The 22,927-nt window shown below is 31.3% G+C and overlaps 4 protein-coding genes across 4 annotated transcripts in view; all 4 read left to right on the forward strand.

Annotated features, from left to right (window-relative positions):
• Positions 1-3,158: 3,158 nt before the first annotated feature.
• LOC145311387 (uncharacterized) lies at positions 3,159-4,068 on the forward strand. The gene is made up of 2 exons (XM_080150545.1): positions 3,159-3,659; positions 3,879-4,068. Exons 1-2 carry the CDS (start codon positions 3,263-3,265, stop codon positions 4,025-4,027), a joined length of 546 nt encoding a protein of 181 aa, XP_080006671.1. The 5' UTR covers positions 3,159-3,262; the 3' UTR covers positions 4,028-4,068.
• Positions 4,069-4,177: 109 nt separating this feature from the next.
• Positions 4,178-7,423, forward strand: LOC145312513 (uncharacterized). The gene is made up of 4 exons (XM_080151769.1): positions 4,178-4,396; positions 4,661-4,837; positions 5,212-5,798; positions 5,914-7,423. The coding sequence occupies exons 1-3, from the start codon at positions 4,178-4,180 to the stop codon at positions 5,527-5,529; spliced, it is 714 nt and encodes a 237-aa protein (XP_080007895.1). The 3' UTR covers positions 5,530-5,798; positions 5,914-7,423.
• Positions 7,424-7,503: 80 nt separating this feature from the next.
• Positions 7,504-10,425, forward strand: LOC145311371 (uncharacterized). The gene is made up of 4 exons (XM_080150544.1): positions 7,504-8,677; positions 8,952-9,118; positions 9,492-9,662; positions 9,745-10,425. The coding sequence occupies exons 1-4, from the start codon at positions 8,135-8,137 to the stop codon at positions 10,295-10,297; spliced, it is 1,434 nt and encodes a 477-aa protein (XP_080006670.1). The 5' UTR covers positions 7,504-8,134; the 3' UTR covers positions 10,298-10,425.
• Positions 10,426-12,462: 2,037 nt separating this feature from the next.
• LOC145311404 (ubiquitin-conjugating enzyme E2 R2) overlaps positions 12,463-22,927 on the forward strand; it is a 49,757-nt gene continuing 39,292 nt past the window's right edge. Inside the window, exon 1 of the mRNA XM_080150546.1 lies at positions 12,463-12,578. Within this exon, the coding sequence (XP_080006672.1) occupies positions 12,513-12,578 (66 nt within the window). The 5' untranslated portion in view covers positions 12,463-12,512. The remainder of the gene's footprint in view (positions 12,579-22,927) is intronic.

A 22,927-nucleotide genomic window follows, 5' to 3' on the forward strand; every position in this document is an offset into this window, starting at 1 on the left:
TCCACTCTTCAGGGTATATAACTATTGGTCCTGTGGTGGTTTTAAGCTATTTTCTTGGGGGGTGGGACACTCCCAACCTCCCAAAAATGAAAATCCCCCCCCAAAAAAAAAATTTCTAGGGAAACTACTTCACATAAAATGGCAGCACCAGAAATACATACTTATTTTTTTTAATTACCTCTTAGGGCAAAGCCCCTTGAGGCTAGGGGCGAAACCGCTAGTAACATTACAAAATTATGATGCAATTTTTAAAGAAATAAAGACATGCACATCATGTGATGACTATGCAAATTTTAGCATACATCTAAAAGACATACAAATATACAACAAGAACGACATTCGTCCATAAAAGCAACTCTCAACAAATTAGACAGGGAACATATCGAGCTATCTAAGGACGGGCCGATGTACCGCGACGAAATAAAGAAATTTTGGCTCCAAAATAAAGTTCTCATGTATATACCTAATTTCGTTTTAACAAGGATGACAACATCCATAAAAGCGAAGCTCTGAAACGGTAGGACAAACGGACATTAACACTTGTATAATGTCAGAACTAAATAATCAGAATCAAATTTATAAGAGTCAAAGCAAAATTGTAAGTAAATTTGTTGAAAAACTGCTTGATACAGGATAATGATTATGGACATACTTACATTTTTAGGACTTGATTATAGAGTTGCTTCGCTTATAATATTGAACTTTGTTGTCTCAGGAATCAGTATACCAAAAATCAGACCAATCGGATAATTAGGTCACATACAAATTTGTTGTTAAAAATGTAAAAAAATCAACATGTTTAAAATGGACGTACGGACATTCTGGTAATGCTTATAGAGTTGCTACGCTTTCTAACTCGTACCTAACTATTATAGAAATCACCATGCAAAATTTGAAATCGATATGACAATTCTAACATGCCTAAATTAACGAAAAAAGCTATTTAAAAAAGTAAAAAAATCAACATGTTTAAAATGGACGTACGGACATTTTGGTAATGATTATAGAGTTGCTACGCTTTCTAACTACTAAAGGAATCACCATGCAAAATTTGAAATCGATAGGACAATTCTAACATGTCTAAATTAACGAAAAAAGCTATCCGTGACGGACGGACGGACGGACGGACGGACCGACCCTAATTATAGAAAAGCTTCGCTTTTAAAAATAGAAATATGGGTAAAACGCAAAATCCTTTATGTAGAATTTTTGTTATATAACCAGTAAAAGATAATAAAGATCAACAAAAAAAGTGTTCAATATATGTCTCTCCTCGCCCTCCCTCTCTCTCTTCGCTCCGACGAGCTAACGCGCTCACAACTCATGCACAAAGACACACTCACGCAAGTACATATACACAAGCACATTACGTTAAGCGCGCACCGTTACCCTAAGTCAAAGACACGTAAAACATAAAAGATTGCATATTTTTTAACCTAATAAGCAAAAATAAAAATTGCTCTCTTATTAACGTTTTATAAAGAAAATATAACGTCATATTATTGGTTATTTTTCCACATAAGGATTATAATAACGCTCACAATTTATTACGTTTAGATCTTTTCTTATTTAAACATTTTTGCTTTAATATATTTAAAACAGGCATACATAATGCTAAAAAAATAACATTAAGTGTATATCTATGATATTTTGTTGTTAAAAATGAGTAAATATAAACAACTTGTAATAAAACAAATTGTTTAAAACATCTAAGTTGAGAAATAATTTGTCTATGTTAAGATCAGCTGTTTTGGCCATTTTTTGTTGAATTAATGAGGAATATTGATATTATTTTATTGATCGATTGCTGAAATTACATCACGGAGCATTCTCGAAAATTTGCGCGTCGCACGTTTTTATAGCCTGCCGGCACACGAGTTGAAATCTCCTAAAACTTACTTTAATACAAAACGTTTTTCATATTTTCATTCGTTTTCATTACACCGATAGAGCTAGTACTCTCTCTTACATCGCTTTTTAATACGTTTTCAACAGTAAGTTTTAGTTTTTAGTGTATTATATATATGTTTTTTCAACGTATTTTTTCATTTACTATTTTCAGTTGGGGATTTTATTTGCATTTGGGGATTATTCAAGAGAATTTAAATAGTAAATGGAGATTGGTTCCTAAATACTTATCGAATTCTTCGAATTTTCCCAATATTAAAACTCTTTTAGCTTATTTTCGACGGATTCTTTAGTGATTTATGGAATATCGATCGATAAAAAATATTAATTGTAGCATAAGGAAACGAAATAAGACGTTTTTAATGGAATAACATGAAGTTACAAAATGGCCATTTTTTGTTGAATTAATGAGGAATATTGATATTATTTTATTGATCGATTGCTGAAATTACATCACGGAGCATTCTCGAAAATTTGCGCGTCGCACGTTTTTATAGCCTGCCGGCACACGAGTTGAAATCTCCTAAAACTTACTTTAATACAAAACGTTTTTCATATTTTCATTCGTTTTCATTACACCGATAGAGCTAGTACTCTCTCTTACATCGCTTTTTAATACGTTTTCACCCACCCTCCCTAACCCTTTAGTTATTATTAGAAATTTTTTATTTTTCTGCTTTCTTAATTCCGGTATTTTTATATTAATATTGTTTTTTCTAAACTGACATACTTACCTATTCATGTCTCTAACATTTTTTCAGATCAACGTTTTTTATCATGACACCATTCGAGTTCTATAAACTCAGGAGTGTTAAGTCATTCCATGCTCAAAATATAGTTGCCTATAAGCAGATTTTAGGCTTAAACCTGCATTATTTTGTCGTTTATCAAAGTAAAACTGATAAACATTTAGTAGTTAGAGAGTTGATTAATCGTGCATCTTGTTATAAAGAACAATTAGAAGAAATTAACCATACTTTAGATGACGATTTTTTCGCCGCAAAATCTGTTTATGATAATTTTGGCCAGTTTTTTAAAGATTTCGAAGCAGAATGTCGCAACACCTTGTCACTTCTTGATTAAATTACATTACTAAATTTTTCTTTTTCTTTCTTATTACAAACAATTCTTATTTTTCTTTCAATTAATGTTTCACCACTATTTTCTTGAAATAAGTTAAAATTTCTTTCCTTTTTCAATTTTTCTTTTCTTGTAAAATACTGAATTGTTAAAAATTACAGCATGTTTTTTATTTGTTATTATTTTTGCATGAAATTTTTCGTGGATGTTTCTTTACTTTAACGTTATTGTTAAATTTTTTCTTTAAATTTAAATTTCCTCTTCAGACCTAAAAATGCCTGTTCCTACAGGGCATTCACACAACTCCTCAGATGAGGATAATAATCCCCCCCCCCCCGCATCCACAGTGGTTCCAACCACAAATTTGGCTAGATCCTATTCAGCCCCAGTCAATACCTCAGCTCCCTCGTCGGTTGTAGCTCCAGGTCCGTCATCGGTAGCACAAACTATTATTCCCCAGGATCCTAAAGATCCCTTGGGGTTAAACAACCTTCCCCCAGCGGGCTCATATTTGCCGGGGATAGGTTTTGTGCCACAAATTAATCAGCCTCCGAAAATGACAGCGCGACCTCAAGAGTCTGCAGCTCCAGCGCGACCTTCAGTGTCAGCAGCTCCACATATTGAATCTGAGAAAGTTAAGATGCCTGTCAGACATGCTTCAGTGTCTTCAGGTAAAATTTCATGCTTAGTTTCTCATGATTTTGATTCATTGATTTAGAAATTGAAGTTCATATGAATTTTGTCTTCTTAACAAATTTTTTACCTTTCCAAACATTTTCTTTCTCAAACTTTTTTAATTTTCCCCCCCCCCCCCCCTCTTTTTTATTCTTTCTTTTTTACTACCTTACACCTTTTTCCATTTTATTCTTTTTAAATCTTTTTATTTTTAGATGATTTTTCCCCTAAACGTAAGAAGTCAAAAAAGAAGAAACGCTACTCTAGTAGTTCCTCTTCTACCAGTTCTTTCTCGTCATCGTCGAGTTCTTCGGAATCAGATGAACCTAAAAGGAAAAGAAAAGGTATTTTTTTCAATATTTAAAAAGAAATCCTTTCTTTCTCTCATGTATGAACTATTTGAAAATTTTCCGATATTATTACAGAAATTTATTTTAGTTCAATTATTTGAAAGACAAATTTCTTGTTTTCTATGAACACCGATTGAATATTTGACGTTATTCTTCGGATTATTATGCTTTCATACATTCTTTCTTTAGGAAAGAAAAAGAAAAAGAAGAAGAGCAAAAAGCACTCTTCCGATTCCGACAGTAGCAGCCAACTAGTAGGCGGCCGAAAAGCTAGACGTCGCCTCCGGCGAGCAGCTGAAATACTGTCAGACCCACCTGCTTGGATTGGCATGACGACAGCAGACATACATGCCGAACGGGAACGCCTCTTCGAACATTTAAACGTAAGAAAAACATTTTTTGAAAAATTTTTTGGTCAAACATATATTTTTTAATATATGTAGGGGTTATTTAGTCTATTTAAACAAAAAAAGGGCAGTTATCTTGGGTTAAGGGCATTTTCTTTTCTACATTTCTTTACAAAAATTTTTTTCTCTTTTCCACATTTAAGTATTCTTTCACTATCTCAAATATTAAGTTTTTTGTTTATCTTTTTTCAAATTTTGAAATTCCTTTCTTGGAAATCTCACAATAGTTTTTCTATTAAGTCTTTGGAGGAAAAGAATGACGTCTCTCTCACATTTTTAAAATGTGTCTTAAGAGACACCTGCCGTTCGAAGAATTATGTCGAGGATGCTGCGAAGCGTCTTGTGGCGCTGAAAGCCCCCAAGAACTTGTTATATGACCTACAGCAGTCGCTGCAAGCCTGCTATCAAGCAATAAAGGCAAGAAATTCATAAAATTTTTCTTCTTTTTCGTTTTGTAATAACTAAACCTATGCCAATTTTAGTTTTCTTTATTTCTTACGTACAAATTCGATCAATAGGAATCGTTTTTTATTTATGACATTTATTTTTTTTCAAATGTGCTTTTTTAATGAAGACGTGCAAACATTTGATTAACACCAGTTTTATTAGCTCCCGCACCACAGAAAAAAGGTTCATAAGATTTTTCTGTGACATTTGCATTATTTTTCAGTTCATTTAAGTTTCATTATTTTTATCTACAGGAAAGATAATTCCTACAACACATTTCTTTTCATGGAGCTAAAGATTAACATATCTTTTCTAAATTATAAAGATTTTTCATTTTTATCTAGATAGCTGAAAGCTCCATCGGGTATATCGAACTGGCTTTTTCGAAAAACATCGGCCACGCCAACCGGGTGGCGCTAGCAGGTAACAGACGCTACCTCACCACCCAGCAGCAACGGATCTCGGATTCCCTGCCGGACTTTCGAGGGGACTATAGCAGAGGAGCACGTGGCGGCTTCTCTAACGGCCGGTTTAACTCAAATGGAGGCTCAAACCCTAGGGGTAGAGGATCTCGAGGACGAGGTCGAGGATCTCTTCGCTGTCACGGATGTAACGGCGAAGGTCATAAAGTCGAAGACTGTCCTTCCGCCAACTCCAAATAATGAGTCCACCCCGCTTTACGCTATTCAAGATTTAAACCTACAGATACCTACCTCAGACATTCCAAATTTTCATATCGCTTCTCTAAAAAATTTTTGTTTCACAGAAGATTATGACCATTATAAACGTTTATATGATATTCAATCGGATTTTTTATCTAGTTATTCGCCAGCTTATTCGATTCATTCACTTACAGCAATTAATTTCTATAAAAATATTCTCCATGCACCATCTTTTGTTTTGCAAACACTTACCTTTGGATATCAACCAGGTAGATTATTGAGAATAATTCTTTTCACATTTTATTTCTTATATGACATTGTTCCAAAAAATTTTTTTTTTTGTTTTCTTTTTAAAATTATTCTCCATAATCTATCTTTTTTAAGTTTTTACATCTCCAGTGTTACCGTATTTCGAGAAGAACAACAATAGCGCTGTCCGCAATCCAGAATTTGTCCGTCAAGAGATTCAATCTTTGCTAGACAAAGGTATTATTGCTCAAATCGATCATCAGCCTTATTGTTGTTCACCTCTTACGGTAGCTAGCAGAACATGTAGTTTAACCAACACAACTAAACTCAGGAAATTTTTCGACACATAAATATTATCCTAAATTTCTTTTTCAAATTTTTTTTGATTCCCCTCTTTTTCTACCCCCCCTTTTTATAAAATTTTCTTTTCGTTTTCAATTCTTTTCCCTACCTCTCAAATATTTTTTATTTGTTCAAATTCAAATTTTTTAAAAAATTCTTTCATTTTTTTCACCCCTTTTTTAATTTTTTCGAAATATTTCCTGCTTTTAGATTGTGCATCGACTTATCTCGCCACATTAATCTACTTCTCCAGCCAGAGAACGTCTCTTTAAATGATATTAAGACAGTGCTGCCTCGCATTTCTCAGGATGTATTTTTTACATCTTGGGATTTGCGGGGCATGTACCATCAAGTACATCTACATCCTGCCGTTACTGAATTTTTTGGTTTTTGTTATAAAAATGCTGATAATTCCTATTCTTTTTACAAATATTTGAGGCTTCCCTTCGGGGTTGCCTCAGCCGTATTTCTAGTTGATGCCTTGATACGCCCAGTTAAACATTTTTGTCACCGTCACAATATAGACGTGAGTGTCTATATTGATGACGGCCTGACTGTCGAAGTAAATTATTTTAAATGTCTTCTTAGTACTCACTTTGTCCTATCAGTTTTACTATGTGCAGGTTGGCATTTTCAACTTTCTAAATGTCAACTAGAACCTGTTCGTCGTATACAATATTTAGGTTTTATTCTTGATAGTAGTAAAATGATAATTTCTTTGCCCATTGTTAAAATTCAGAAGTTTTATTTCTTCTTGATAAAATTTTAGCTGCTTTTGATTCTAACGATCCTGTAGATGTTACTATGTTAGCCTCCTTTCTAGGCAAATTATGTCATGCATATTTTAGTCATGGAGATTTTATTCGCGTCGTGGCAAGAAACTCTAATCATGCCCTTGGTGTTTACACCTCACAGTATGGCTGGAAAGGAGCTTTGTTTGTCAATGCAGATATGTTTCAAGAGCTGTCCCTCTGTAAAGAACATTTTGTTTCTTTAAACGGACAACCAATTCGTACTGAATCCAAAACAATAGAAGTTTTTTCCCCCCATCAAACATCTTTCTTGATTGACAACATTGATCCTAATGATTTAAATAAACATTGTAATATTTTTGTGTCAGACGCTTCTGACCACTCAGCCTTTTCATTTAAAGCTGGAGACTGTAAGATTATCTCTGATTATTTATTTACTCCACAAGAGGCTGAATTATCTTCAGGCCATAGAGAACTTTTAAGTATAGTTAAAGCTTTTGAACATTATAGCAATTATTTCGCCACCCTTAAAGGACAGCTGGTTATTTGGATAACAGATAGCATGTGCCTTTACTCTTTTTTGCGTATTGGAAGCCGTAATTTAGTTATTCAAAAATTATTAATTCAATTAAAAATTTTAGAATTCCAATACGCAATTCGTATTATACCTAAATGGATGCCCCGAGACAGTTCACTTATTACTTTAGCAGATTTAGGCTCTAAGCTTTTTAAATCCTCAAATGAATTTGGGATTAGTTCTAATGATTTTCAATTTCTTCAAAATTATTTTTCTATTCAAATTTCCATTGACTGTTTCGCAACATCTAAGAATTGTAAAGTAGAGAAATTCATTTCCCCCTTCCCACAACTAAATTGTTTTGATATTGATTTTTTCACAGTTTCCCTGACCAGTTCAGAATGCTACTACATCCACCCACCGATTTCTCTCCTTTCTCGTGTTTTTAATAAATTAAAATTATATGAGGATATAACAGCAGTGGTAGTTTTGCCCTTATGGCCGACATACCCTTTCTGGAATTGTATTGTTAAAGGATCTTATTTTAATTCTTTTGTAAAAAATTTTTTGCTCTGGGATCCTTACTACATTGCTTCTACGCCAAATAATCTTTTCAATGGTCATAAGACGTTTAAAACTCTCGCTTTATTGATTCATACCGGTAAAGACTATGCCATTCCTTTACCACAATTTTAATCAATATGTTTTTTAATGAATTGTACAAAATTTTTTCAGCATTTTTACAATGAGAACGTCTTTCAAACATTCCACTGTAAATTACCATAAGTTTAATGCTCAGTTACAAACCTTTAAAGACAATAGACCTCTAGAAAAAAGAGGCCCTCTGTATTTTCCGTCAGTTTTAGAGAAATACAACCTTTCCGAAAAAAGGAAACGTCATATAAAATTGACAGCGTCTTCTAGAACTAAGTCCACGCAGCTACTCCACAATCGTACATTACGCCGTTTTGAAATATTTTGCGAAAACAGAAATAAATCTCTGTTAAATTTTTCAAAAAAGGATTTAGCCGCCTACATTGAATACTTAGAGGATTCCGCAGCTAAAAAATCCGCCGTAGTCGGATTGGCAGGCGCAATAGATTTTTTAGCCAGTGCTTTAGATATGAAATCCCCTTGGACCCCCCAAATTGAAAGAATGTATCAGGGAATCACGAGAAGAGCCTCTGCAGAACAGCCTTTGACCAAAAAAGCGCCAAAACTGCCCATACAGTACTTGACTTTGGCCATCGACAAGCACGTGACACCTTTTCTAAAGAATCCAGATCAGGTAATTTGTTTCATATGAATCAATAAATCCTTTTTCAAATAATTTTGATTCATACTTATTACTTAGCTATTTTTAAGTTGTCGGATCAAACTACATTAAATATTACGGAATTTTTTACGTCTTTCTAATATTCACATTGATCTCTAATAGAAAGCTTATTTCTTAAAAATTCGAATTTAGTTTTTTTGGGCCAACTATTTTAGGACAAGGAGTTTTCTCCGCTTTTGTATTTTCTTTTAATATTCTTTTCTAATAGAAACTTTGTTTTCTTAAGATTCCAATCGTGACCCTCCGAGCAATCGTGGCCCAGCACCTTCAGTACAGCTTGTGCGCACGCATATCTGACCTGTTAAGATTAAGAGCCTGTGATCTAGCGGTTACCACACTAGGAGACACGCCAGCCATGAGCGTAACCTTCAGATCCTCTAAGACTGACCCTAGGTACTTATTTTTAACAAGAAAATCTTTCTTCAATTCTTTCTCAAAAACTTTTTTTCCCAGAAATTTTTTCAAATATCATACGACATTCTTTTCTATCTATTTTTACTTAATATTAAATTGGAAATTACATTATAATTGCAAAATAATTTTCTAATTCTTATTAAAAATTCTTTCAAAGATTTTCAATGTCTTAGTTTAAAATGTTTTAAATTACAAATAATTTTCTTAACCAATACCTATTTTTTCTACTGTAAAATTGTTAAAGAAAATTCCAGAAAATCTTTTTTCAAATTTATTATGCATTCTTCAACTCTGCATTTCATCTAGAATAGCGTTCGTTTTTTACACAAAAACATAAACATTATTTTTCTAGATTTGAGGGCTCCACCAGTTACGTGATCTTCAATGGATCAGAATATTGTCTTTATTCTCTACTGGTCCTGTATTACAATAGGCTCCGGTTGTATTCATCAGATACTTCCTGTCTGGATACGAGCTATCTGCTGCCCCGTACAGGGAATGGTACCACTTCGAAATCTTCTAGGCGAGTTTTTAAGCATAATATACTCACACATTTTTCTTTTTTAAGTTGTCACAAAATTTTATTGGTAATTATATTTTTTTAGAATCCTAGTCGCGGATGGACGTTACGCCATTTCAGCTTCCACCTTAATGAAGGATGTAAACTTAATTTATAGTAACTTAGGACTTAAACATAAAATTACATCTAAATCTGCTAAAAGCTTAGGAGTGTCATCTGCCTTTCGATTAGGTATGAGCGATGATCATATCCGAGTCTTAGGCAGATGGCGCTCCATAGCTACAGCTCAACATTATCGAGCTATTGATGACACAACGCTTATTGAGATTTTCTCCAAGATTATGCTAAAATCCTCGAGCACAGCAGTCCCCAGGTCTTTAGCAGCCCTTACAGACCAAGCCTCCAATTCCATCGCTTCACGGACGACTCCCTCTTGGTCCTCAGCCCATTCAGCACCCCTGAACCGCGCTCTTATCTTCCAAATTTTGTTAGCTTCGGGCTATCTAGACCCCCAAGGATGCTCTCTCAACAACGATGGTTATCCCCTCCCTCAAGACGTTCCGGAGGTTAGAGCTAACGGTGAAGATCTTCTAGCCATCGAATCTTCTCAAACCTTCATAGTAACTCTGCCGAACTAAGTTATTATGCATTTGTATTATTTTTATTTATGCTTTTAAATTTTGAAGATCTTCTAGCCATCGAGTCTTCTCAAACCTTCATAGTAACTCTGCCGAATTAAGTTATTATGCATTTGTATTATTTCTATTTATGCTTTTCAATTTTTTAAAAAAAAATGCTTAAATAAAACTGAAATTTTTAAATTGCATATTAGTTCTTTTCTCAGTATTTTTTCAGATTACTTAAAATGTTTTCTTTTTAAGAAAAAAGAATTTTTTAATAACTACCTACCATAAAATTTTTTGATTTCGAATTGGTTTTATTTATCCGATTATTCTCACGAATTTCTTCGTTTCATTTCGATTGGTTCCTAAATACTTATCGAATTCTTCGAATTTTCCCAATATTAAAACTCTTTTAGCTTATTTTCGACGGATTCTTTAGTGATTTATGGAATATCGATCGATAAAAAATATTAATTGTAGCATAAGGAAACGAAATAAGACGTTTTTAATGGAATAACATGAAGTTACAAAATTATTCATTTGTGAGCGTTCTACAGTCTTGCTAGTAGTTGTTTTGGTCTTATGTTGCATACAACAGAGAAATCAGAAATGTTTAAATGTGATTCTTTTTGTTCTAATTCATACAGTTTTTATCTTATACTTTTATTATTTTAATGTAAAAACCTATTTATTATTTCATAAAATTACCTTAAAAACCTTTTTTTATTACTTTTACTTACATTTCTTTGTTTTAATAGGTTATTATATAATAATCGTTCATTTTGTTTGTACTCGAAGATTTTTAGTCATTCCTATTATTTTTACTTTCTAGTTGTAAATTTTTACGTTATAAAGTAGTAAGCTTCTTTTTCAGGGAGATAACTTTTGTGCAGGGTAGGTCTTAGGCTATATTTCGTAATCCCAAAGGTATATTTAAGTATATACCTGATCTCTTTCCCCTTGAAAAAGATCCCTTCGAGGCTGGTGGTTTAGCCTATAATATTATTGAAATATTGCATAGCTTATCTATATAAGGAGGATTCATATATAATCCTAGATATTACTCTCTTTAAAAAATTTATAGTTTTTACTCTGACAATATTAGTTTCATAGTATGATTATATATATTCTTTAATATTCTTTATTGTGGTATTTGGAAACATATTAAATATTTATCAAGATTAGGTTTATATTTCTCAACCTATTTGATTTTCCTTTCTCCACTCTTCTATATTTATTTCCAATTTACGTATTAAAAATAAGGGGGGTACGTGGGTTGGATATTGGAAAATATACACCCCTGAATAAATTATGAAGTACATGTACTTTGAAGAAACAGGACATGGATGGTTGTATTTATCTGAATTCTCCCTCCCCCTCCCCAATAACTGGTTATCAAATATAACTTAAACTTAAAATTCGTGATTCTGATATTTTTCACATATAAAATTATCTTACCTACTTTGTGATTTATGCAACTTAGACGACTGGTGACTAATATTAAAAATTTTCGTAATTAAGATAATTCAAACACTACCTACGTGGTAAAGCTAATTTTTTTCTTAATATCTTTATTGCTAACCTAAAGATTGATTTATTTATCAAAGATATTTATGATTAACTACTTAATGTATCCTACTCATTAAATGCGAATTGGGAGATGATTGAAAACTAATAGTACCTGTATGATTATAAGTAAAAATATAATAATTTTTAGATTATAGCGTTATTATGGTTCAGTAATTACAAAATTCTTAAAGATTATTAAAACTTGTTTATAAATAGGATATTATATAAAAAGTGATTATTAAAGTGAAAACCTAAAGGAATTGAAACAACTTGATTGTTGAGATAAAAATAAGAGTGATAAAGTTAAATTTTACCTAGTTACCATAAATACTGAAAAATGGCTGGTAGTGCAGTTCGAGCCCTTGCGCTGGAATATAAATCACTTCAGGAATGCTTCTGTGATTTTAATTATGTTGAAAATACACATTTATGAATAGAGATTTTTTTTGAAATTATATATAATTAAAGTATTTTTTTTATTTCTCCCCTTAAGTAAAAAAAAATTAAGGGTAGTAATAGGTCTCAAAGTCAGACGCTTTGAAAAACAAAATATTTGAATAAATTCTTTGTAAGTATCTAATTCGGACAAAAACATGAGCAAATTATAATACAGGAAGAGCCAGTTGAAGGATTTAGAGTTAAATTAGTGAATGATGAAGATATGTTTGTTTGGGAAGTGGCCCTCTTTGGCCCCCCTGACACACTTTACCAAGGAGGATATTTTAAGGTAGGCATTTTGTTAAGTTTGTACAGTCTTTTTTTTTTTAAATATTTGATTTATGAAATAAGATTTTATGATAAAATAAAAACTTAATGTAATAAATTTACCTATTTATTAGTAGGTATACTTCTAAGAAGTTTCTTTGTCTGAAAGATGTTTTTAATTTAAGATACCTAATTTTTTTTAGGTACAAATTTATTTATTCTTTTTGTTTGATAATTCTTTTTACTTATGGTTTGATTATCTGAAATTTCAAAGATACCTAGGTACCTATTAAGGTATGTAATAACTAGGGTGACAAAGCTCCAAAATCAGACGACAGAATAAACGATCATTAACACTTGTAGAGTGTCAAAACTTAATAAGCAGAATATTACTTTATAAGTCAAACGTAAATGTATATTATTGCAAAATTGCCTTTATTACAGGATATTATTTAAGGCCATATTTACATTATTAGGTCTTGATTTTAGAGATGCTTCGCTTAAAATATAGAAATCTAAAAATTAAATGGTTTTTGGTATAATTTAACATTAATTAAAGATATAGCCATAAACTGCTGAGACGTTAGACAATACTTTTCAATCAGCATGTTGAAAATGGACTTTCTAATAATGATTTCTAAATCCTACCTGACAATTACCTTACTATTGATGCTTTTCAAAAAAAATATAAACAAGCTGATTGTCGACTTCCAAAAATGTTATTTCTAAAATGAAGTAATATAAAGATTACCTATGATATAACAAAAACCTTATATTACACGTGTTTATTAGGTAATCTGTTTGATATTATTTACTAGGTACCTAGCTGCTATTTTATTTTTCCATATTGTTGTTATGTTAAACCCTTTTTACTATTTCACTTCAAAGAAGAACAAAATATTACCTGTCCTTATATTTCTATTTGCTTGCAACTACATTGAATAGTGTTGTACATGTACCATTTGCATTCTTATTTATTGGTGTACGTTTACTATTTTGCTATCTATTCATTATAGAAAATACAGCCAAGCATTTGTTTGTAAAATCTTTTTATAAAACTTTTTTGTTTATTTATACTAGATTTAGCTATTTTTTAATTTACTTTATTCATTTGTAAATACCATTTAGCCTTGAATCATTTATCTATATATATTATATATATATATATATATAGGAGGCTGTGTTGTTATTACACAATCAAAATAAATCCCCTGATGAGGGTAAGGTTTTATTATTCTACCAAGAGAATGAATTGAACACCGAATGGCGTAATGCTAAATTCGAATTTTCAAAGAAGGTATGAAGCAATGTTCTCTTAGAATCCTTATTCTGAAAGAAGAGCCGTCAATAATGCATGATACAGTTTATACTACTACTGCATGTTCTTCTACATCTTATGCAGTTAATAAATTCTTTTCATGTGGGTTCTTTAGTCACTTAGTACATCATTTCACATCACATAATTAAGATTGACTAACCAACAAAATTATTGCAATACCTTGATATAAAAAACTAAAGAAATGGACGTTCTCTTCATGCGCTGAATTTTAATCTGTTAGTCGCAACTCTAGATGGCAGCATTGCGGAGCTGTTTGATTTTGGTGCGGGTCCGGCTGAGCGGAGCCGTCTGTGATGATGGCGGCTCTGGCTACAGCTCTGGCTCCGACCTAAAATCAAGAAAAACTCTGCATATTTTTTTCCCCACATCTATTTTTGACTAGAAGGTTAAAATAGTTAATTCTTAACTGATTGTCTGATCAAAACTGGATCAGTACTTTATAAGTAAGGTAGTGCAAAAATTGTTCTGTAGTTTTCATCGCTTCAAGAAAATAATACTTTAAAATAGATTTTTTACGCCTCGCTGTTAGCTTCCATTAATTTGGTGGATAAAAGTTAGGACACCTGCCACACTCAAACCGAATTGGGTAAATTATTGTTTACTTATCAGTTTGTGGGGCGTAGAGTTGTACCACAAACATTACTTTATATCCTGTGTGGTCATATTTCATCTCTATGCTGAGGAAAACATTTTGCCATTTGCTTTAGAACTTATTGTCATTTAAAAAGAGTATTTTCTAGTTACTATACCCAAGACTTAAAATTCTGTATGTGTGTTGTAAATACATACAATTTAAAAAAAAATACCTACTAGCTACTTTATTCCTAAAAATGAATTTTAAATTAAAATTTATAGCATTACGTATATCCTAGGCGTAGCCTTCCGAGTGGGGTCAGAAATATAGGACCTCACTTGTACTGTTCCAAGTGGTTAAATACACAAATTTCTTTGATCAACCCCCCTTCCCCCATTTATAGAAATCTTAGAAGGCATCTCTTGGAGAGGCTGAGTGAGGAGGAGTGAAAAAAGCTTTAAAAATTTTAATGACTGTTAAAAAAAATGTGATCACACCTCCGTTTTGCTTCAAACTTCTGAAAAAAATAAACAGAGGTGAAAAGGCAGTATCAGCACTAATATCCCCTCCCCAACGAAAAAAATATTAACACGCCCTTGTCGTATATATTGAGCAGAACAAATGTTCAAAATGCAACATGAATTCTAATATTTTAATCTTAAAGTAAATATCAGGAAAGGGGTATTAATAACAAATAAATAGTAAAACAGAATGCAGATTTTTATAAGAAGTTAATAACATGGAATAAAAAAATAGTTATTAATTCAAAATTATTTTAAAGTAAGATATAAAAAATATTTTCTCAGATCATACTACATGTTATATGATTGTTTGCTCATTTCTTTCTACTACCATTCCCTAATCAATGTCTGTGTCTCTAAGAATTTTCAACTAAAATGCAGAGTTATTTAGATTTTACGCAGTATTTGAAAAATCTTTTGAAAAGCTGATGTGTTTTTCTCAAGCTTTTTATTGTTTTCCCTTTAAATTTTGTTGCAAAGATTGGAAAGCAATTTTAGAAATTGATTTACTTACCTCGCTTCTATTTTTAAAAGCATTAACAGTTCTCAAAGGTTTAAAATAGGTATATATTTTGTTTGAAAATAAACAAGTATTACAACATCCATAAATTGTGAATCTACAAATCTCCAATAGTAGCATAGAGAATACAGTTATTAATGGGCTATTAGATAACACTAGCGTAATAGATCTTCTAAACTGCTCTTTGGTTTTTGGCTGTTTTTAGGATTGATCAAATAAATACCTAGGTATGTTGTTTAAATCTTTTCAGAAAACGAGAAATAAATTCTTATGAAATATTGCTAAAAATAACTTTATACCTTACCCTTAATCTATGATGATGTTTGGGTATACCATAAGAAAGAAAATGCAAACGTGCACTTGCAACTTTACTTTAAAGGTTTACCTGCCTTTTAATATATTTTCTTTAGAGTTGGGGCACTTCTTTAGCTCACCTTGATTTTTACAATGAAATAAAATTACTTGAGAGAAAAGCATTGATAAATAATAATGATGAAGTACTTAATTTAAATAAATATCGTAATTAAGCAGAACACGAATCTTTATATTAATTCTATCTGGCATTAAATCTTATTGTTTAAATGAGAAAGTAGTTCTCAATTTATACCATTTTGATTAATTTCATATTTGCTTGCTTATATTAGTTTCTACTTAGTATCCAACTATCCTTACATGTTGTAAATATTTGTAGGTTTTGTTACAGGAAGCTGGATATTAAATGGTTTCTAAATGCATTCAAAGTACAAGAGTAAAGTTGTTATATGACTTACTATTGTTGTATGTATACTGTATAGGTACGATAGCATTGGTATTAAAGTATGGCAGGTGTCCTTCTCTATTGAAGTATTTTACAGTACACTAGTTGGTTTAGATTTTTACATCTTCTGGAAAGTGAAACCCTAAACAAAATGGAATGATATCAAATTAGAATTTATATTTTATTTTCAATCTATTCTTCCCAAAAGGTATAGTTGCATGAATTGCATTTAACGATTTGAATTAAAATATTAATCAATTAGGTGGCACCAAAAATGTCATCATGCTGTTTTTGTGAAAAAATGCATATATCCGAAAAATATTATTTTTAAAACTAGGTACTTGGTAGAAAATTGAAATTCTTTAAATATTATATATCTATGTCCTATATCAGAATAAAATATGCAGATCACTAAATTCAAGTTTTAATGAATTTCATGTAAATAACCATTTAACAACTTCCGCGTGGAGTTTTTATTACATTTTCCTACCCCTTTTTCTTTTTTAAGAAAGAGGTAAAATTGGTCAATATTTTATACTATTAGATTATCTTCAATATTAAATCTTTATAAAATATAAATATTTACTAAATTAATATTAGGATGAATCCTCAATATTAATTAAATCATATTAAGACTTAAAACAAATTAAGCTTCCACTTCTATTAATGTAATTAATCATAGAAATTTGCTGACAAGTAGAATTAAATTCGTTTCTTAGTATTTCTACATATACTCATTATTAGTAGCGAAGCTACTCTATAATTCACTTTGTCCGTCCGTCAGTCCGTCAGTCAGTCCGTCCGTCAGTCAGTCCGTAACGCTATGGGGGAAATGGGATTTACTCAGCTCCTATAAAAGATAGAATGCTGAAATTTTTTTACAACATTCCCATCATTAAGGAGCACAATTGACTTTAAAACATTATTGGCGTTCGGACCGATTTTTAGCAGGTTTTAGGCTATTTTTATATTTTTCACATTTTTCTCCATATCCTCAGTGTTTATGGTCCGATTTTCAAAATTTTTTTCAGTTACAGATATCAAAATTAAATTTCCCGTCGTTTAAAGGAACAACCATGAAGGCCAGACTGCCTTTTTTGCAGGTTTTAGGCTATTTTTATATTTTTTACATTTTTCTCCATATCTTCAGTGTTTATGGTCCGATTTTCAAAATTTTTTCAGTTATAGATATCAAAATTAAATTTACCGTCTTTTAAAGAAAACAATCATGACGGCCAGACTGCCTTTTTAGCAGGTTTTAGGCTGTTTTTTTTTATATATTTAACATTTTTCTCCATATCTTCAGTGTTTATAGTCCGATTTTCAAAATTTTTCAGTTATAGATATCAAAATTAAATTTCCCGTCTTTTAAACAAAGTAATCATGACGGCCAGACTGACTTTTTGGCAGGTTTTAGGCTATTTTTATATATTTAACACTTTTTTCCATATCTTCAGTGTATATGGTCCGATTTTCCAATTTTTTTAAGTTAAGGATTTAAAAATTAAATTTTTTGTCGTTTTAATAAAACAACCATGACGGCCAGACTGCCTTTTATCAGGTTTTTGGCTATTTTTATATGTTTTACATATTTCCACATATCTTTGCTTATTTTGATGCAATTTTCAAACTTTTATGGGATATCAGTATCAAAATAATTTTTCCCATTGTTATGAGCATCTTTAATATAATTTACTTTGACCATCGTCATCATGCAAAATAAAACAAGGTTTCATGTTTATTTTATCCAATAAATCTATTCTTGATTTTAGTAAAAACCTTTTAAATCTACCTGTACGTATTCCCATCGACGATTTTTTGTGCTTCGCTACTTATGGATGTTGTCATCCTTGTTTTTATATAATTCAAATAGTTTCATAATGTGAATAAATTGTAGAACACTAGCGGCTACGCTTCTATCATCTAGTGGCTCTGTATTCAAATGGGTATGGAGAGGCTACAAAAATAGCCTAAAACCACCCCAAAACTCAAATATAAAATTATTTGTGGCTTCCCTAAAATATAGAACTCAATAATTTTAGTAGTTATTGAAATCTTAAGTTGTAGACAAAAACCTACTGCTTCACATACCTATAAGGTTTAAATAGAAAATGTAGCTAAACATCATTTTAAAGGTTATTAGAGATTTATTTAACGAATAAATGGAAGGAATTTGTTGCCCTGTTCTTCAATATTGCTCACCTTATTGGATGACACAGTTATGAAATTGAATTAAATCCTATACATGTAGGTAACTATTATAATTAGGTGTCAAATGTAAAAGTATAGTGCAAGGACCCTTTACCTAGCAGACGAAAATAAATTTCATTAAACTTTGCTTTGCCAATTAAGCTTTTATAAGTCATTTTCATTTTTATGGTCAGTTATTTTACAAAAAGGTTAAATTATCGGTGAATTTTATTAGGTATGGCTTTTTAGGTTATTGTCAATTTTTAGTTTAATAAGTAATTTAATCAAAGAAACATTTTAATTCATTGTTCTTTTGTATGTACCTGACAATATCAGATTTCAGAATCTTGGAATTTTACTTAACTTTTTTTTAGCAGATTTTCAAAGACCCAATTAAAAATCGGGACAGGGTTTTTACCTTGCAGGGAAATTTACATATAACTCTTGCCCCCTCAGCCTTTAAAATTTAATCTACAGCGAGCACCCTAAACATTTATCTAATCTTTATTTTCCTGTTTATTTTTAAAGAAAGAGTTGTGTGTAATGAAAATGAGATCTCATGATATAAACATTAAAACAAAGACCAATGTTAATGTTATTTTCTTTCCACAAAGCAACGAAATAAAACAAACAGCAAAGAATATAGAAAATAAACTTGTCATTTTTGTCGAGCGATAAGCCATTAGACTAAAAGAAATTCTTAATTAAAATCTTTAAAATCCTTAGGTACTCAATTATAGCTAAGGATTTTCTTTAAAACCTTGTACAATATTTTTTAACTCTACTTCTCTGTTTTACAAGAACGTCACAGCCTAGATACAAAGAAAAGAAAAAAATGTTGCATGTCTAAATAGCTTTTTATATTTTTTGGGCCTGAATATGTCATATCTTTTCAGTTATCATATCACGCTTTTCTATAATTACCAACTATACGTCACAATGTCAGGGACACTTCGCTTCTTTGTCAGATATTTAGGCAAAACAAATAAAAGGCTTGTTTGTTTAACAATCGTGAATAATAGTTTCTATTTTAAGATTGCATATTTCTAATTTCTTTAAGTTTGTGCGTGTATCCAGTAATATCTTGGAAACGGATAGATCAATAGTTTTACAGTTGTAAGGAACCTTGTGAGGTTTTAGGCCATTTTTTAGGCTGGCATAATGTTTGATCAATGCATTTTTTTAAAGGGGACTATCAACGAACAAGAGCAAGTGATTCTAAGCACCTTACAGCATTGATCCATAGTATTTTTTAGTGGAAATACTAGTTTTATGCTTAATATTTGGTTTATCGACTAAAAAGTTAGGTTTCACCATGGTTTTATATGAAAAAAAACTTTGAAATGTTAAGCATTTTTTGGTGCAATATCATCAAATGTTTTGATGGGTTCAAACTGTTGTTTAAAAGCCTTGGCACAAAAGTATATTATTTTGATTAAAAATGTATATTTAGAAAATTTGTAATATTGTTTAATAGGGATGGGAATCCGTCGAATTTTTGGGCCGGATTCGGATTCCGGATTCTGAAGGAATCCGTCAAAAAAAGTGAAGGATTCTTGCGGATTCCGGATTCTTATTTTTGGCGGATTCCGGATTCGGATTCCGGATTCTAGCAGTATTTTAAAAGGCCGTCCGTCACAGAGGGATAGCTTTTTTCATTAATTTAACACTATGTTACTTGGTTGAAGCCTTGATTTGTTTAAAGTGTTAAAGTGTAACATCACATTAGTAATTATTAAAATTTGTTATGTACAAAAAAAATTAAGAGGTAGTTGTAAGAAAAAACTCAAGACGGTAATTTTAGCCTACCAATTTAGAATCCGGAATCCGCTATAAAAAACGGATTCCGGATTCGGATTCCAAAATAGGCCGAAAATTGGGCGGATTCCGGATTCGGATTCCGGATCCGGATTCCCATCACTATTGTTTAATTAATGTACTTTTGCAATTTACAGCATTTAATGTTTTCTGTCGTGTTATTGTATTTTGTCCTTAGAACTCAACAAAGCATTTGATGATATTGCATCAAAATATGCTTTACATTTCAAAGTTTTTACATATAAAACCATGGTGAAACCTATCTTTTTAGTCGATAAATCAAATATTAAACATAAACCTAGTATATTCACTAAAAAAATATGGATCAATGCTGGAAGGTGCTTAGAATCACTTGCTCTTGTTCGTGGATATTTCCCTTTCTTCCAGTTCATGGGCATTGTCGTTCTTGCTTGAGAAGAAATAATGTTTTTTATTTCTTTATTATTACATCTTTATATTGATGGCATAATGGATGATAAGACAGTTATAATCCTTATATAAAAGTAACAAGATGTCTACTTGTGAGTAGGATCTAACTAACTAAAGATGCAAGTAGGATGTTCTTAAACAGTATCTTTTATTTAAGTAAGTTTTATTCTTTACTAGGTATCATGTTTAGATCTAAAAATTGATATTTTGCTCATTAAGTTCTGACACATTCATAAGTGTTTTTTTTCGTTTTTCATATAATTTTAGAGCTTCGCTCTTAAAGGTAATGTAATCCTTGTTTTTTATATAAATAAAATTGCAAGAAAATAAAAGAAAAAACGCTTGAGTTACTCTCTATTTAGCTTGTTAACAACTGCACTCTAAAAAATATAGAAATATATAATATTCAATAGATTTTTTGATTAATATAATTCGATAAAGATAATTTGGTTTAAAGGAAGGGGGACATGTTTGGCCTCTTTTTAAGAAATTAACCTTTTTAAATTTTATCAGAAATTCAAAAGCTTTCGTCAAAGAAATTTCAAAATTACCATTTATTGGAGATGCTATTTTCTAGTTAAAATGACTGGAAATCAAGATAGGAGCAAAAGAAAAAACATAATCATTTGTGGATACTAGGATTTTTTGCTACAACAGAACAGGCGGACAGAAATACATCGTTCTACTTAGTATAAAATGGTAGATGACCGTTAGATTATTTTTTACTTTATAACATCATATTATATTTTTTTCAGTGCACTTAATGCCTGGAAGGCATGTAATCAAATGGCAATAAAAAGCACAAATGACCAACAGTAGAGGAGCCCTTTCCAATGTTTTATATATTTAGAACGGTATGTTGAGACGATGTACTAAATATTGTATAGTTTTTTAACATTGATGCTTTGAACTTTTTATTTTAGTTTAAGTCAATTTTCATTTATTTAATATTTTATTTAATTTTAGGTAAGTTTGAAAATGAAGATTTCTTGCCAATAGTATTTTTAACTCAATTTAAAGAATCATTTATCCTGTTACATAAAGTTAAGTAAGTAGTAAGTAAGGTTTTTAATTGTCCGCATTCCCCCCTACTCTTACTTATTTAGTATGACGCAGTGAAGTTCCGACTCGAACCCGACACCTCCCCGACAATCAGGCACTAACGAGTTAAGCTTAGTAGCAAAAAGTGTTTAAAATGAAGCGATAAAAATTGTCCACACAATTTTTTAAATTGTATGCATTTTCTTCAAATGCCTTTTTATCTAGTCCCTGATTCCAAATATAATCTTAAAAAGTGCTTTTTCATAATTGTATCAGATTAAAGGTTTAAAGTTGTTCTTTAAAAGCGGTGTTACATAACGTTAACCGGATAGCTTAGGCAGAAAATGTAATGTAATATTTGCTGCTATAAATAAAATTTTAAGTATAGGGTCATTGTCTTTTCTTTTTGGTAGCGGTGGTGTTACGGTGTGTGAACTTTTTCACTTTTGTAATGTGTATTGTCACTTACAGTGTTTGTCTGTTTATCTCTGTCTGTTTTTCTGTATTTTTTGTATGTGTTTATATCTATTTTATTTGGTCAAAAATAAAGGTTAAACATGTCAAATAAAATTAAAATGCGTTAACGACAGTAAACTGGTATAATGTTGTCAAAAAAACACTTATAAAACCACATTGCTAAAACATAGTTTAAGAGTTTTTTAAAATTATTTTGCCTTTTTCTATATTCCTGTGTGCGTTTGTATGTTCAATTTAAGAGCAATAACCTAGACGAATCTAAATTTTGCTGCAATTTTTTCAAAATCAGGGAAGGAGATAAATATTTCATATAACAATAAATGAACAGAATTGTTTAGTTAAAAGAAAATTCGGCTGTTTCCCTAAAAGTGCTTGGAAGATCAGAAAAATCCGCGCTCCGCCTCCCAAAATTTAAATAAATTGAAAGGGAGAGGGGAGTTGAGTTCCTACGTTAAATTTTACTTTTGGTTGGATAAGGTTAGGTCTCATTTGGTACAGGTTAGCCTAGCTAAGTTAGGACATAAAGAAAAACTCCCTTCTATCAATAATACAAAGTAGCTTGATGTCTGTCTGTCTGTCCGTCCGTCCGTCCGTCCGTCCGTCCGCCTGAAGCTTAAGATCTCGGTAACCAATGAACCGATCGGATTCTACTCTTCAGGGTATATACCTACTGGTCCTGTGGTGGTTTTAGGCTTTTTTCTTGGG

The sequence above is a fragment of the Acartia tonsa genome, chromosome 2, assembly GCF_053477335.1.
Source record: "Acartia tonsa isolate MP-2025a chromosome 2, ASM5347733v1, whole genome shotgun sequence".
Lineage (NCBI taxonomy): Eukaryota > Metazoa > Arthropoda > Copepoda > Calanoida > Acartiidae > Acartia > Acartia tonsa.

Bases quoted from the DNA above. Each gene is read 5' to 3' on its own strand.
- LOC145311387 (XM_080150545.1), top strand. From the start codon at position 3,263: ATGCCTGTTCCTACAGGGCATTCACACAACTCCTCAGATGAGGATAAT. The intron at 3,660-3,878 runs GTAAAATTTCAT...TTTTATTTTTAG, and splicing joins ACATGCTTCAGTGTCTTCAG to ATGATTTTTCCCCTAAACGT.
- LOC145311371 (XM_080150544.1), top strand. From the start codon at position 8,135: ATGAGAACGTCTTTCAAACATTCCACTGTAAATTACCATAAGTTTAAT. The intron at 8,678-8,951 runs GTAATTTGTTTC...TGTTTTCTTAAG, and splicing joins TTCTAAAGAATCCAGATCAG to ATTCCAATCGTGACCCTCCG. The intron at 9,119-9,491 runs GTACTTATTTTT...TTATTTTTCTAG, and splicing joins TCCTCTAAGACTGACCCTAG to ATTTGAGGGCTCCACCAGTT.
- LOC145312513 (XM_080151769.1), top strand. From the start codon at position 4,178: ATGCTTTCATACATTCTTTCTTTAGGAAAGAAAAAGAAAAAGAAGAAG. The intron at 4,397-4,660 runs GTAAGAAAAACA...TTTTCTATTAAG, and splicing joins GCCTCTTCGAACATTTAAAC to TCTTTGGAGGAAAAGAATGA. The intron at 4,838-5,211 runs GCAAGAAATTCA...ATTTTTATCTAG, and splicing joins CCTGCTATCAAGCAATAAAG to ATAGCTGAAAGCTCCATCGG.